Source organism: Thamnophis elegans, chromosome 3 (genome assembly GCF_009769535.1).
Source record: "Thamnophis elegans isolate rThaEle1 chromosome 3, rThaEle1.pri, whole genome shotgun sequence".
Classification (NCBI taxonomy): domain Eukaryota; kingdom Metazoa; phylum Chordata; class Lepidosauria; order Squamata; family Colubridae; genus Thamnophis; species Thamnophis elegans.
In genome coordinates this window covers 33,742,865-33,756,974 of record NC_045543.1, presented here as the reverse complement: position 1 = coordinate 33,756,974, position 14,110 = coordinate 33,742,865, and the positions used below count along the sequence as shown (strand labels likewise).

The following is a 14,110-nucleotide window of genomic DNA, read 5'->3' as shown; positions in this document are numbered from 1 at the left end:
TAGAACATTTATGATAAAAAAAATTTCCAGGGTCTCATGGAACAGAGGTTGCTAATATCCCACAACAGAAAAAAAAAACTAGATGCCAAATGTTCTTGGATTCTTCACTAGATTTCAAGTCTCTTTCATGACTGAAAGTAACTTCATCTGAAATTCAAATCTCTTTTCAACCATGGAAACCAATACAAATGAAAAAGATACATTAAGGCCACAAATTCATTCCAATATTCATAAAATTCATATTGACAAATCCTAATATGAGGGAACTTAAGGAAATTCAAAGAACGTTTTTACCCTCCTCTTCTGCTGCATTCCACATTATCCAGAAAACCCTTTCCCAAATCCTAGCCAAAGAAACAGGAAATGCTCTGTCCATGAACTTCTTTATATTAACTTTTCTTAGAATTCAAGCCTTTGCCTACATAACACACATTGCATGTCCATAAGGTAGCAATATACAATTTACAGGGTACAGTAAATTCTTACATAGAAACTATGGCTATGTAAAAAGTAATCATTAGAAGTTGTTTAATATAAGCTCTATAAAATAAAATTCCCATAAAATGCATCATGCAAAGAATGTTCCATTTTTCACAGTAGAGTTCCAGATAAAATCCAGAACTTGAAAATATGATTTGTAATGTAGACTGGAAATAAGAACTTCATTCTGAATTGTAAAGCAGAAAAAGAGGTGCACAATTCATAAAAAATAACAATTGGCTTTCATAGGAATAAATACTATTCAGATTAATGGAACATTCCCAGGTATACATATATAGTAAAATAACCAGGTCAAAGAGCAAGAGCTGCTTTCAACTCCATCAAGGAAGTATTGCCTGTGCAAGAATTATCAGACAGTCATCCATCTATCGTGGCTTTTTTCCAGCAAACTCTTGTTATTCATGTCTGACGCCATACATCGTCAGCTCTCTTGTTCTAGTTTAAGGAAATGCTGATCAAGCATCTACCATGTCTAGCAAAGCAGACATGTGGAATTCACAAGCTGTTTCTTCTTCTTTATTAACTTTAATCAGTTGTTTCAGCAATGTCAGTCTGCCAAATAAAGAGGAATCTATGTCTCTCCTTTCTGTCCCAACCTGAATAGGAGAGAAGCATAAAACATTTTCAAAATCAAAGTAGATAAGCAGTAATGAAAAGTGACAAATACCTAGAGACTTGAATAGGATATAATGGTTGTAAGAAACCTGGGTTATATATGTTGGATCAACCCAGTTAATTCTAATATTCCCAAACATGCTGAGTACTTTTTACATTCAAACATATGTAAGAAAAAGCTATTTTCAGCACAGAAAACATAGAACTGAGGAAACAGGAATCCTAAATCAACAGTTTGTTCTCTAATTATGGTTGGTTACATAATCAATCATATTTGGCAAGTCCTTCCTGAGAATTTGGAATAGACAGATTGTCATTTAATAATATTAAATCTATTCTTGCAGGATGTTATTATAATTGGTTGCATGATTAACCAGTTATTAAGAGTGGATTTGGCATTTTCATCCACTTACAGAGTCCTTTCCAAGGGCCTGGGATAGGCAGAAGGGAATGCTTGATGGTGTTAAAGGTATTGCCACAGGAAGTAAAGCTGCCTTTATCAATGGACTGATGATGATTTTGTTGATGTCAATAGTGTTCAAATAATGTTCCAATTGTTTTGAGAATGCACTCAAGGTGCCTATTACTACTGGTATTTGATTTCTTTTGCCAGAATCATTCTATTTGAAAATGCTATTAATATTGATATGTTATACTGATATTGATTAAATAATAGAATGTTCATTAATGTTACATAAATATTAGTTCAATGAAATCTGCATGAAAGAATACAATGCATCAAGACCTAAGCATTACATTAAAAGGAAAAATATATTCATTAAACAAAAAATGAGGGGGTGGGGGAGATGGACCCTAAGAAGTAGAGAATGCCAGCATTTGAGTCAACAATACCTTTTTTACACATTGCCATACCTTGTATTAATGTAATGCCCAAGTAAGATTTTAACTGGATACTGAGCTCAATTGAATGCCCAAAATAAATCATATTTGGATTAGAGAAATATGTTAAAAATTACTATGAATGGTGAGGTCAAAAAGATTAAACGTTATTGTGGCAGCATTATTAAAGCCCTATCCATTTTATGTGTTATACAAAAACTAAGTCAACCATTGAGCATTTATGGACAAGACAGCACTATGGATTGAATACTCAGCTTCACTGAGGTTTGAGATTGCTGTTACAGGTAATATACAACTCAAATCTGATGGCTTTGATGCAGCCACAATGCAAGGCCTAATCATAGCAGTTCCACTGCAATAAAAGTGCCAGGTTTACAGTTTGCTTGAGATACCTAACAAACTGATCGGACATAAATTACTGTTATTGTTTCTGGCTCCTTTCTGTAACTGACTTGCACCAATTCTCAAAATAGGAAGAGAGTGGTCAAGGGAAGTGAACAGAAAGTCTAATATAACAGCCCACCACCATTATATTTTAATTTATACGTTACCTCTGGACTTCTTGATTTTGGAATTCTGGTGAATGGCTGAATAATCTGGGGCATAGATACTAGAGATTCAGGAAGATAAAGAGGCAGAGGCAAGGTGTCCTGAAGTGTCTCAGAATCTTCAACTAATAACTGCTGCAGTTGTTCATCAAATCTAGACAAAAGAAAATGAAACACATAAACAAACATTTATTTCCCATGACAGTTCAACAGAGGTTCAAAAACATTAATAATGAATATAAACCATCATATCATCCCACTGGCCCAACCTGGCTGTGGCCAACACCAACCTTGCTAATAAGAGGGCTGGCAAGGTAGAATGGCATCCGGGAGGAGGGTACGAAGGAAAGGGGGACAGGCGCAAAACTGAGAAGCAAGCACGAGCTGCGCAGGGAGCTCCCTAAATCCCCGCTTGTGCGCACCCTCCCAGCTCCACAACAGCTGGCCAGGGGGTCGCATGAAGAGGAGGAGGAGGGTCATCTTTGGGAAAGCTGCCACTGTCACTGCAGCTCGTGCTCGCTCAGCCAGCCCAGAGAGAGTGAGAGAGAGAAGGAGGAAGGGAGGGAGGGGGGAGGGGAAGGAGAGAGGGGGGAGGGGAGGGAGAGAGGGGGGAGGGGGAGAGAGAGGGGAGAGAGAAAATGAGAGAAAGGAAAAAGAAACAAATGAGAGAGAGAAGGGAGAGAAAGTAAAGAAAAGGAACGAAAGAAAGAAAGATAGAGAGGAAAAAGAGAAAAATAGAAATTAGAGGGAGAGAAAGAGACCCATTTCCCACAGACAACTCCGGGGGCACAAAACCTGGGTAGGTGTGGCTGTGGGCGGTGTCCATGTGATGGGGTGGGTGTGACATTGTTGGCCCTGCCCACCCAGGTTTTGTGGCTCCCTGTGTTTTTTTTTCCTGTGGGAAACGAGTCCAAATGGCTCTTGAGTGTTTAAGGTTGCAGGCCCCTGTTCTAGAAGGTGCTGTGCAACTAAATGTCAGTTTCCAGGTGTACATATATTACCATTTGTTGGGTATCTGATAATCTGAAAAATGCAGATTGGTATAACTTTCTTTCTCTTTCTCTATAACTCTCAACATTTATTCAGTAAAATACCTTTCAGCATTTCACCATGGGCTGAACCTACTATTTTAAAAAACTGAAAAATATGCAGTCTTTTGGCTGGCAATACCCTATCATGACAAATATATGACTGCTGAGCAAAGAGAAGTTCAACATATGTATTACAGTCCTCAATTCTAAGTAATTGGGCCTGTGATTTGTTTCTCCTCTGGCCATATCCCCTAGGTTGGGGTACTAGTTCCAATACCTAATGGATTGAGATAATGTTCTGGCACAGAATTTAAAATAAAATCCCTATTTTATTTCACTTTTTATTTTGCATATTATAACCTCTCCATTTAATCCAACATATCCCACACAGTCAGCATAGGCTATTTGTGAGAACCCTTTTCACAATTTTCTAATATACATTTTCTCCTTTATCATCTTTCTCAACTTTCCATTTTCCTTCCATATTATTCTTCTCTTATTCCTCTTATTCCAATCAATAGATAACATTCCTAATGTTATTTATTTATTGATAACATTTGCTGCCTCCCAACTCTAAGTGACTAGAATATCAGAACTAGAACTAAATGAATGAATATTGAATCCCATCATTTTATGTTTTTTCTGTTCTTTCTACCCATTCATATTCCCATTCTTAGCACTTCTCAACATTTGTAAAGAAAGAGAGAAATCTTACCTCTTGCTCTCTACTTTCTCCAGCTGTAGCTTAGCAGACAGGCATTCTGGCAGAAGATCTACTTCTGAAACTGCCAGTGTGAGATCTCTACCAGAAATATTGAGTTCCTCGTTCTTTTTAATTTCTTTGCTGACACAATGTTCAGTTGGAGATAATAAAGGGGAATACAGTTTTCCAGTAGTCTTTAATTTAGACCTAGAAGACAGGAAAACATGGCTGTTGTTGCTGCTATTATTATTATTACTATTAAACTGTGTATGCCATCCAATTCCCAAAGACTCTGGGTAGCTCACATGTAAAAATATTTAAAAGGAGAGAGAGATGAAAGTAAAATAATAAATGATGGCAAGGATTATGAATACCAGAGGGAAGGAAAAAGAAACCAATCCACCCATGCAATCCAAGAAGGCTTCACACACTCTACCAAACGACTGGATGAAGAGCCAGGTTTTTAAGGCCCTTGGAAACACTGGTAGGAGGGGGAGGGGGCAGCCAAGGGAAACCTCATTCCAGAGGGCAAGTGCTGCTACAAAAAAGGCATACTTCTGGGGTTGTTTAATTGAATTGGCTGGGCAGATACCATGGGAGACAGGCAGTCCCACAAGTAACCAGGCCAACTGCCATGTACGGCTTTATAGGTAACAATTGGCTCTTTGAATTGCACCTAAAAACAAATAGGTAACAAGTATTACATGAGCATATTGAAACATTTTAGTATGTTTGTACATCACAAACACAGCAATATATTCAGTACAGGTAGGTTTTTATTGTCTTGCAACATAAAAAGCAGCAGTCTATTTAAAATGATAAACATACCAATTCTTCCCCAAATCCCTAAGTGAGAGAACAGGAAAGTAAGAATCTTCCTTAATTATCACCAGTATATTTGCAAGCATCCTGGCTTTCAAGAGAGAAATTCTATTAAATTATTACCGTTAAGTTAAACATTACAACACTTCCTTATGTTGGTTTTTCATTTAATCCAACTGCTTTCTCTCGAAACTGAGTTGTAGCATTAAAGCAACGAACCAATAATAAATCATAAATACCCAACATGAAGCCAGAAATAGAAAGGCAACATAAAAATATGGCAGTGCATTTTCTTTGAGGCCATGAGATGAGAAAGGAACTTTACACTACCAAAATGAGGATAAAATAATAATAATTTAAGATTATTATGAGCAAGAGAAAGTTTCAGAAGAGAAAATTAAAGAATATTTTGAAAAAGCAGAACTACCAAAAGTATCAGAAAAAGTAAAAGATATGTTAAATGAACAAATATCAATGATGGAACTGTCAGAAGCGATTAAGAGACAAAAGAAAAATAAAACATCAGGACCAGATGGGCTGCCAGCAGAATTTTACAAATGTTTACAAGATACTCTAGGTCCAACAATGTTGGAAGTCTGTAATGAAGTATTGATTGATGCGAAGGTGCCATATTTGTGAATGGAAGCAAATATTACTTTGATTCCGAAAGAAGACTCAGATTTAATGCAGATAAAAAGCTACAGGCCCATATCTTTACTGAATGCTGACTATAAAATATACGCTTCAATAATGGCAGAGAGACTAAAAAGGTTTCTAAATGAATTTTTACATTCAGACCAAAATGGCTTCTTACCTACAGATTAAAAACAATATGAGAATGATTTTAAATACATTGGAATATTATGAAGCGCACCCTGGAAAACAAATGGAGTTGATCTTTTTATATGCACAGAAAGCATTTGATAACGTCAATTGGCAATTTACAAGTTGTGTAACGATTAAAGAAGATAATTATTATAAATTGGCAAAATAAATTAAACCAGATTTAGAGAAGTGGAAAAATCTACAACTATCATTGATGGAAAGAGTAGCCACTACAAAAATGAATATCTTGCCAAGATTACTATATTTATTTCAAACAATACCAATAAAACTGGAAAAAATATTTTGAAGAATTAAATAAAACAATATTAAAATATATTTGGCAAGGGAAAAAAGCAAGGCTAAGTTTGAAAATGTTGCAAGATTCTAAAAATAGAGGTGGTTTGGGCTACCAGATTGGGAATTGTATTATCAGGCTTCAATACTTACTTGGGTGAAATAATGGAGTGGCTTGAGGAACAAAACACTATTGATTTGGAGGGACACCACGTATTTTTCGGAGTGTAAGACGCACCATTTTCCCACTAAAAGAGGGTGAAAATTTGGGTGTATCTTATACACTGAATGTAGCCCACCCACCCACTGGCCCCAACCCTTTGGCCCCTGCCTCCCAGCAATTTACCTCCTTGCAGCAAACAGGAGGCTGCAATAGGTTACAGCAGTGATGGCGAACCTTTTTTTGGCTTGCGGGCTAAAAGTGGGAGGGAGCGCAGGGGGGTCATGCAATGGTGTGCCACACCAATAATGCTATGCATGCTTCCCCCCTTGCGCATGCACGTGCGACTAGCACTCCTCCCCACCCCCTTTTGGCACGCTTTTTTCACCCTCCCCAGGTCTTCGGAGGCTTTCTAGGAGCCCGGGGAAGGTGAAAACAGCCTCCCCCCCCCCAGAGGCCCTCCGGAGGCTTCAGGAGCTTCCCTGAAGCCACAGAGCACGAAAAACCAGCCCTACGGAAGTTTAGGAACAGACTTCTGGTTTGCTCATAGGGCCGTTTTTGCCCTCTGGAGCCTTTAGGGAAGCCTCCTGAAGGCTCCAGAGGGCAAAAAACGGCCCTACAAGCAAACCGTAGGTCCGTTCCCAAACTTCTGGTTTGCCTTTGGGGCCAGTTTTTCGTGTTCCGGAGCCTTCAAGGAAGCCTCCCTGAACTCTTAGGGATCAGGAATGGAATAAAATCCCTTCTTTTCCTGCCTTACAGGGAGATTCTTTTGATTGCCTTGCATCAGGCTCGGTGCATCTCCAGAATAGCACCAGGCTTGCTCCTCAAGCAGGCCAACCTGGACCTGACTTGGATGTCCCCCAACCCTCCTCCTCTCTTGCCTGACCTCCCTGAATGCTTTAAGCAACTGATTTCACAGGCTATAGCTCAGGGAATAGCCTCGGGGCTGCAGCATAGAGAGCCACCAAATTTGCAGTGGGAATCTCGTGAGACCCAATGATGTCATCTAGACCAACCCAGAATTGAAGCAAGCCAGGATTGGAGACCTTGATCTCCATCAATTGCTAGTGAGGGTTCCCTTTTAGCGGAAGAGGGTCAGAGGGATGTTGACCTCTCGGATGATGAGGAAATTCTAGCTCCTGATCCTCCTGCATTCACTGGCCTTTTTTCTTCTGCTTTATTTAAATCCCTCCTTCGCAAAGCAAGAGCCACCACCAAGCTGTGGGGTGCTGCTGTTCCTAACACTCAGCAGAAGTTGGACAGAGGTCTTTTCTCAAAACCACAGATAGAGAAGAAGGAAATTCTGGCCTCACAATTTTTTCTGGATGTAGTAAAAAATCAGTGGGCATGCCCTGGTGCTTTCCCAAATCCTGGAGGTCATTATCACAGGTTTTACAATCTGGAATCAGGGTTTTCCCAGGCATTACAAATGTCTATTATTGATTCCCCAGTGGCTGCACTGGCTACTTCCACCTCCCTGGTCATAGAGGACATTGCAGATAACTTGAAGGCTGAGGACAAGAAGGCTGAATTAACATTACGCAAAACATTCCAAGCAGCAGCTTGTGCCATTAAATGGCCATCTCAGCCTCATTTTTCAATCGGACCACCGACCACCTTTGGTTACGCCAAATGCAGGAGTGCATTCCCTCAAATGATGTCAGACTACAGCAAGATGTAAGCAAACTAATCACCGCCACTCAATTTTCTGCTGATGTATGCTTCCAGGGCGCTTTCTTCTTCAGTCCCCTCTAGAAAACTGCTGTGGCTTTGTGGCTGGCAAACTGATGCCAAATCTAAGTGGAGATTAGCTTTCTCATAATTCTCAGGTGGGTCCTTGTTTGGCGCTTCTCTAGATCCCATCTTGGTGGAGGACAAAAACAAGCGCAAAGTTTTTCTCATGGTGACCAGAAGTTCGGATCAACGACCTGCCTCTTATTTTCGAAGTTTTTGTTTTGTCCTTCTGAGCAGGAATCACAATAGCACAGGCATTTCCCCCCCAGTTCAGACAGACAGACGGATAGGCAGTACTACAGGGATAGATCTAGATATCAACCCCAGGGTAAGCAGCTCTTTCGTGGTGGAGGCGGCCGACCTTTCCACTGGGGTAAGTGATCCAGGACAGGATCACCCGATTGGTGGCTGCCTTGCCTTATTTGCGGACTATTGGAAGTCCATCTTGTCCGATACATAGGTCCTCAACATGGTCAAATTTGGACTAAGATTAGAGTTCCTCTCCCACCTCACAAGCTGATTCAGGACTTTCTATCTTGGAACAGGGTCAAGTGACAGATTATGAAGAAGGCTATCCAGCATCTTCTGGATATCCAGGCAATTGAGCTTGTTTCTCTGGATCAGAAAGGATCTGGGTTTTGTTCTAATCTATTCATTGTTCCTAAAAGTTTGAAGGGTTGGAGAGTGATTTTTGATCTAAAACTCTTAAATTCTCACCTAGTATACAGGCAATTCAAGATGTTCTCCTTGAAGTCTATCCTTGAAGGGATCAGAGACGGCAATCACCTAGCTTCTATTGATCGCAGAGATAGCATAGTGAAGTTGGTCAAACAGATATGCAGGACACGCTGTGTTCCCGTAGCGCTGCTGTCCAGGCTACTGGGGAATATGATTTTCTGCATCACAATTATTCTCTGGGCTTGTATCCACGACAGAGCACTACAGTGACACCTTCTGCCACACCAAAGGAATGGAACCAGTGATGCTGTTTTCAAGATCCGTGTGCCACCCCAGGTCCTTCTGTCACTACTCTGGTGGACACAAGGAATCAGTGTTCAAGGAACCGGTCCATCTGACCTTCACCATGGATGCAAGCCTCTTCGGCTGGGAAGCACTGCTGGATGCATCACAACATCAATTGGCTGGAGCTCAGGGCACTCCACCTGGCTCTTCATCATTTCAAAGTGCAGGTCTGCAGCTGGCATGTACTCGTACTAACAGACAACATGGCAACCAAGGCCCACATTAACAAACATTGGGGCACATACTCACATGCGCTGTGGCACAAAGCATTGAAACTGGGGACCTGGGAGGAATGGCATCTCTTGTCACTGAGAGCAGAGCATATATCGGGCATGGAGAACCATCAGGCTGACTGGCTCAGCAGAGCCACAGTGGACCATGGCGAGTGACTGCTACATCCAGAACTGTTCCTTCTGATTTGCCAGAGGTTCAGGCAGCCCATTGTAGACCTGTTTGCAATACCAACAAACACACAACTACCCATATTCATCTCCAGGTTTCCATCCCATCCCATCCCAAGGGGCAGAAGCAGTTGATGCTCTTGGTGCAACTGGCCGGAGGGCCTTCTCTATGCCTTTCCTCCTCTCCCTCTCATCCCAGGGGTCCTTCAGAAAGTAGTTGCAGAGAGGGCAGCAATGATTTTGATAGCACCATATTGATCTTGCAGGTCTTGGTTCGTGAACCTTGTAAGCCTATCCATCTCTTCCCATTGGAGAATCCCCCAGGAGGAAATTTCCCTGTGCCAAGGGTCCTGGTCCATCCAGAGCCTCAGTGGCTCCAGTTGAATGCCTGGCACTTCAGTGAGAATGCTTGAGGGCTGTTGATTTCTCAGCTCGGGTGATCAGGACTATTAAGGCCTCTAGGAGGCAGTCCACCACGTGGATATATAACACCACGTAGCCTACCTTTGTCCCCTGGTGCCAGGCAGTGCAGTTAGATCCTACCTCAGCTTCCGCCCCTCAGGTGCTGGAGTTCCTTCAGGATGGGTTAGATAGGGATCTTTCACAAAGCACAATTTATAGGCAGGTGGCTGCCTTGGCCATAGTGCTTGATGGACTAAGGGAACTTTCACTGGCTCACCATCCGGTCATCCACCTTGGGAGAACTGGTTGGTGACATTTATCGATCCAGTGAGAGGAGGTTTGACTGGTGGACCCGGAAGTAACTTTCAGAACACCTGCCCCGGCCCTGTCGCTCGCTCGCCCTGGCTGTCCCGTCACAGCTCGCTCGCTCTCCTGCCCATCCGCACTAAACTAGCCCAGCCCACTGCTCACTGATTGGCTGGAGTGCAGCCAATCAGTGAGTAGGCTGGAGGCGACCCATTTAAAAGTGTGGCGCCAACGGCCAACATTCTTCTTTTGAAAACAGTCTTTCTCTTTTGAAAAGAGTCTTTCTTGTTCCCAAGCAGCTGTTGCATTGCGCTTGCTGATCGGTCCTTCAATTCACCTTCCAGTAGCTTGCTGCTTCCCTCAGGTAAGCAACTAAGTGTGAGGGGCGGCGGCGGGAGGCTAGCTTCCAGCCTTGCCTCATGAAAGCTGTGAGCTGGCATACGCTGCATGGCCAAAAGACGCTGGTCAGCGATGGCGGTGGTGGCGGCAGGCTAGCTTTCGTGAGGGAAGGCCTTCAGGCTGGCGTACGCCACATGGCTGAAAGCGGGTGGGTAGCGGTGGCGGCAGCGGCAGGCTAGCTTTCACGGCTCATGAAAGCTGCGAGCTGGCGTACACCATGCAGCCGAAAGCGGGTGGGCGGCGGCAGTGGTGGCAGGCTAGCTTTCATGAGGGAAGGCCTTCAGGACTTCCCTCACACAAGCCGCAAGCTGGCTTATGCCTCATGGCTGAAAGCAGGTGGGCGGCAGCAGTGGGCTAGCTTTCGTGAGGGAAGGCCTTCAGGCCTTGCCTTGTGCAAGCCGCGGGCTGGCATACGCTGTGTGGCTGAAAGCAGATGGGTGGCGGCAGCGGTCTAGCTTTTGCGAGGGAAGGCCTTCAGCTTTCGCTAGAATATTTTATTTATTCTGCATAAAATTTTTTAAAATCATTTTACTTAAAATTATTGAGTATAGAATGTTTTAAAATGGTTTACTTCAATTTATTGTTTGTAGAATACCTTGAAATGGTTACAGTATAAATTATTGCTGGTAGAATACCTTGAAATGGTTACAGTATAAATTATTGCTGGTAGAATATCTTGAAATGGTTACAGTATAAATTATTGCTGGTAGAATACCTTGAAATGGTTACAGTATAAATTATTGCTGGTAGAATATCTTGAAATGGTTACAGTATAAATTATTGCTGGTAGAGTACCTTGAAATGGTTACAGTATAAATTATTGTGTGTGGAATACTTAACAATGGTTTTTAAGGATATTTTTTATTTATAGAATGTCTTTTTTAATTATTTTAGGGAAAAATTATTTTTAATTGTTTTTAAAATATATTTACTACAAGAAATGTTATTCCTTTTTGCAAATGTTTTCTTTGTGATACAATATGTTGCTTTTAAGTGTTCAGACCAGGTTTATGTGTCTCAAAGTGGCTGCTTTTCTATGGGCAGGCCAGGTTGGTGCAAGGCAGCTTTGCCAAATTTAGTGTGTTTCACCCTGGTTGTTTAGGTAATTCTGAGGTGGTTGCTGGTTCTGTGAGCTTCCTGGCACTGTCCTTTATAATTTCCCACAATGCCTTGATGGTTTTTATTCCAGTGGCTTTGTCTTTCCTGTCCTTAGGGTTAAGGGAAAAATTGGTTTCATTTGCAGTCTTTTTTTGGGGGGGGGGGAATTCTTATTTTTTGATGTTTTCCTGGCACTGTCATAGTTTTTGTGGGTGTGGGTCTGTAATGTCCCACAGTTATCTACACATTAATAATGATCAAGAACTAATAATATTTCCTTATACATTTTAGTGACCTTTCCTTCCATGGTGTTTTCTTTCATACTTTTGGATTTCTTATTTTCTGTTTCTGTTAGCAATTGCTAAAACAAATCCCACGTGAAAAAGTATTCAAAGCCTTCTTGATTTTAATTGTCAATTTATTTATTCTTGCACATTGTAATATTTATTCATTTTCATATCTGTTTTTCCACTGTTGTGCAAACACAATTCCAGCAGCTGCTAACATATGTAAAATTAAATGTATATTGTACTCCCTTTCAAATAGCCAACAAAATATTTCTGGTTTTAATTTCATATCTTGCTTTACCATTGCTTCTAACCACTAACTTCTGAATAGCTACTTGGACCAATCTAAGTACTGAACCTAATTCATATATTCCTGTATTTTGGAACTGAGAACTAAATTTCAGAAAAAGGAAATCTGTATTGCTCTGGGAATCTATGACATTCATTATTGAACTAACTTCTTGGATGAAAGACTATATCTTTCCTGTTTGTTTATATCTTTCCTGTTTCTCATCCTTCCTGAAAAGACTGTACATTGTTGGTTGAAAGCAGAGGTCCCTTCTGTTACCTGTAGTCCTCAGCTTACAACCACAATTGAGTCCAATATTGTTTTATTTCTTTGGCAGTTAGTATTATTTAGCATAATGAAGAAGAGGCAACAGAGTATGACTGCTTTCTTCTCCAAAAAACCAAGAGTTGAAGAATCAACTGATCCACAACAGTCACCAGCACCAGCACCACCAGCACCACAAGCACCAGCACCACAAGCACCAGCACCAGCACCACAAGCACCAGCACCACAAGCACCAGCACCAGCACCACAAGCACCAGCACCACAAGCACCAGCACCAGCACCACAAGCACCAGCACCACCAGTACGACCACTTCCACCACTTAAGGTTGGAGAAAGCAGCAAGTCCATCGACTGCACTGAAGTTCCACAACTTCCCGACTGTTGGAATTTGCAGCAATACAGACACTTCAAGGACAAGTATGATGGACTGGCAGTATCCGACAAGAAGATGGGTTGTGAGTACTGTGCAAAACCCATGTTCTCATTAGAGAAAGGTATTCATGTTTCTAGAGAGTGGAAGCATTTCCAGGTTGTGCCAGCAGGGAAAACTAAGGATACACAACAAGCATTGCTCAGAAAAAAAATAAGGGAACATTTTCAATCAAAAGCACACCTTATTTGCGTGGAGAGCAGGAAGCAACAGGAGCAGGAAGCTTTAACCAAATCCGTGGATAAGTCAACTGACAAATATTTATCTAGTACTTGCACAATATTTTCTACTGTTTACAATCTGGCGCAAAGATGTAATCCATTCTCAGACATCGAAGCGCAGGTAAATTTGCTAAATACAGTTGGAGTTGATGTGGGAGTTGGCTTGCATTCACGGAGATCTGCAGTGAAAATAGTTGAATTCATTGCAAACCAAATCAAGACCACGCTGTTTTCCAGGATTATTGCAAATAATCAAAAGGTGTGCCTAATAATCAAAGAAGCCACAACACTTTCAATGAAAGCAGTGCTGATAGTTTTTGTTAGAGTTGAGAATCCAAAATGCCCAGCAACTGTCTTCGTTGAGCTTTTGGAATTAGAGAAACGAGATGCGGAGATCATATATTCTGCAGTTATAGGAAGCTTGCATAAAGTTGGGTTTACCACCGAATATCTACAGAAGAATTTAATCGTTTTCTGCTCCAATTGTGCCAATGTTATGCTTGGAAGGAAATCTGGAGTCAGCGCCAGAATAGCTCAAGACTTCCCAAACCTCATAATCTGGCACAGCTTAAACCACTGCCTGCAACTTGTGCTGGATGATGCAATAAGAGAAGTGAAGCAGATCAACCACTTCAAGAGCTTCCTTGATAAAATACACACCACTTTCCAGAAATCCTGCAAGAGCCAGAATGACCTTTTCCAAATCTCTGAACAATTGGGCATAGAAATTGTGAAGATTGGCAGAGTTTTGGGGCCAAGATAGGCTGCCTGTAGTTTAAGGGCAACCATAGCTGTGTGGTGTGCTTATCCAGCGCTACATCAGTTTTTTCTGGACAATGAAAGATTCCCAGGCACGGCTTCCCGTTTTGAAAATC

General features: G+C 41.6%; 1 protein-coding gene across 1 annotated transcript; it reads right to left on the bottom strand.

The window, feature by feature from the left end:
* Window positions 1-917: 917 nt before the first annotated feature.
* Window positions 918-10,236, bottom strand: LOC116505695 (germinal-center associated nuclear protein-like). Its single transcript, XM_032213052.1, has 6 exons — window positions 10,198-10,236; window positions 9,178-9,308; window positions 4,852-4,935; window positions 4,272-4,559; window positions 2,529-2,679; window positions 918-1,097 (listed from the first exon to the last, which is right to left on the bottom strand). The coding sequence occupies exons 1-6, from the start codon at window positions 10,234-10,236 to the stop codon at window positions 957-959; spliced, it is 834 nt and encodes a 277-aa protein (XP_032068943.1). The 3' UTR covers window positions 918-956.
* Window positions 10,237-14,110: the final 3,874 nt, after the last annotated feature.

Excerpts from the sequence above, each read along its gene's own strand:
- LOC116505695 (XM_032213052.1), bottom strand. The coding sequence starts at position 10,236 with ATGTCACCAACCAGTTCTCCCAAGGTGGATGACCGGATG. Across the intron at positions 9,309-10,197 it reads CCAAGGTGGATGACCGGATG|TACGAGTACATGCCAGCTGC; the intron begins GTGAGCCAGTGA and ends GTTGTCTGTTAG. Across the intron at positions 2,680-4,271 it reads GAGAAAGTAGAGAGCAAGAG|ATTTGATGAACAACTGCAGC; the intron begins GTAAGATTTCTC and ends TCTTTTGTCTAG.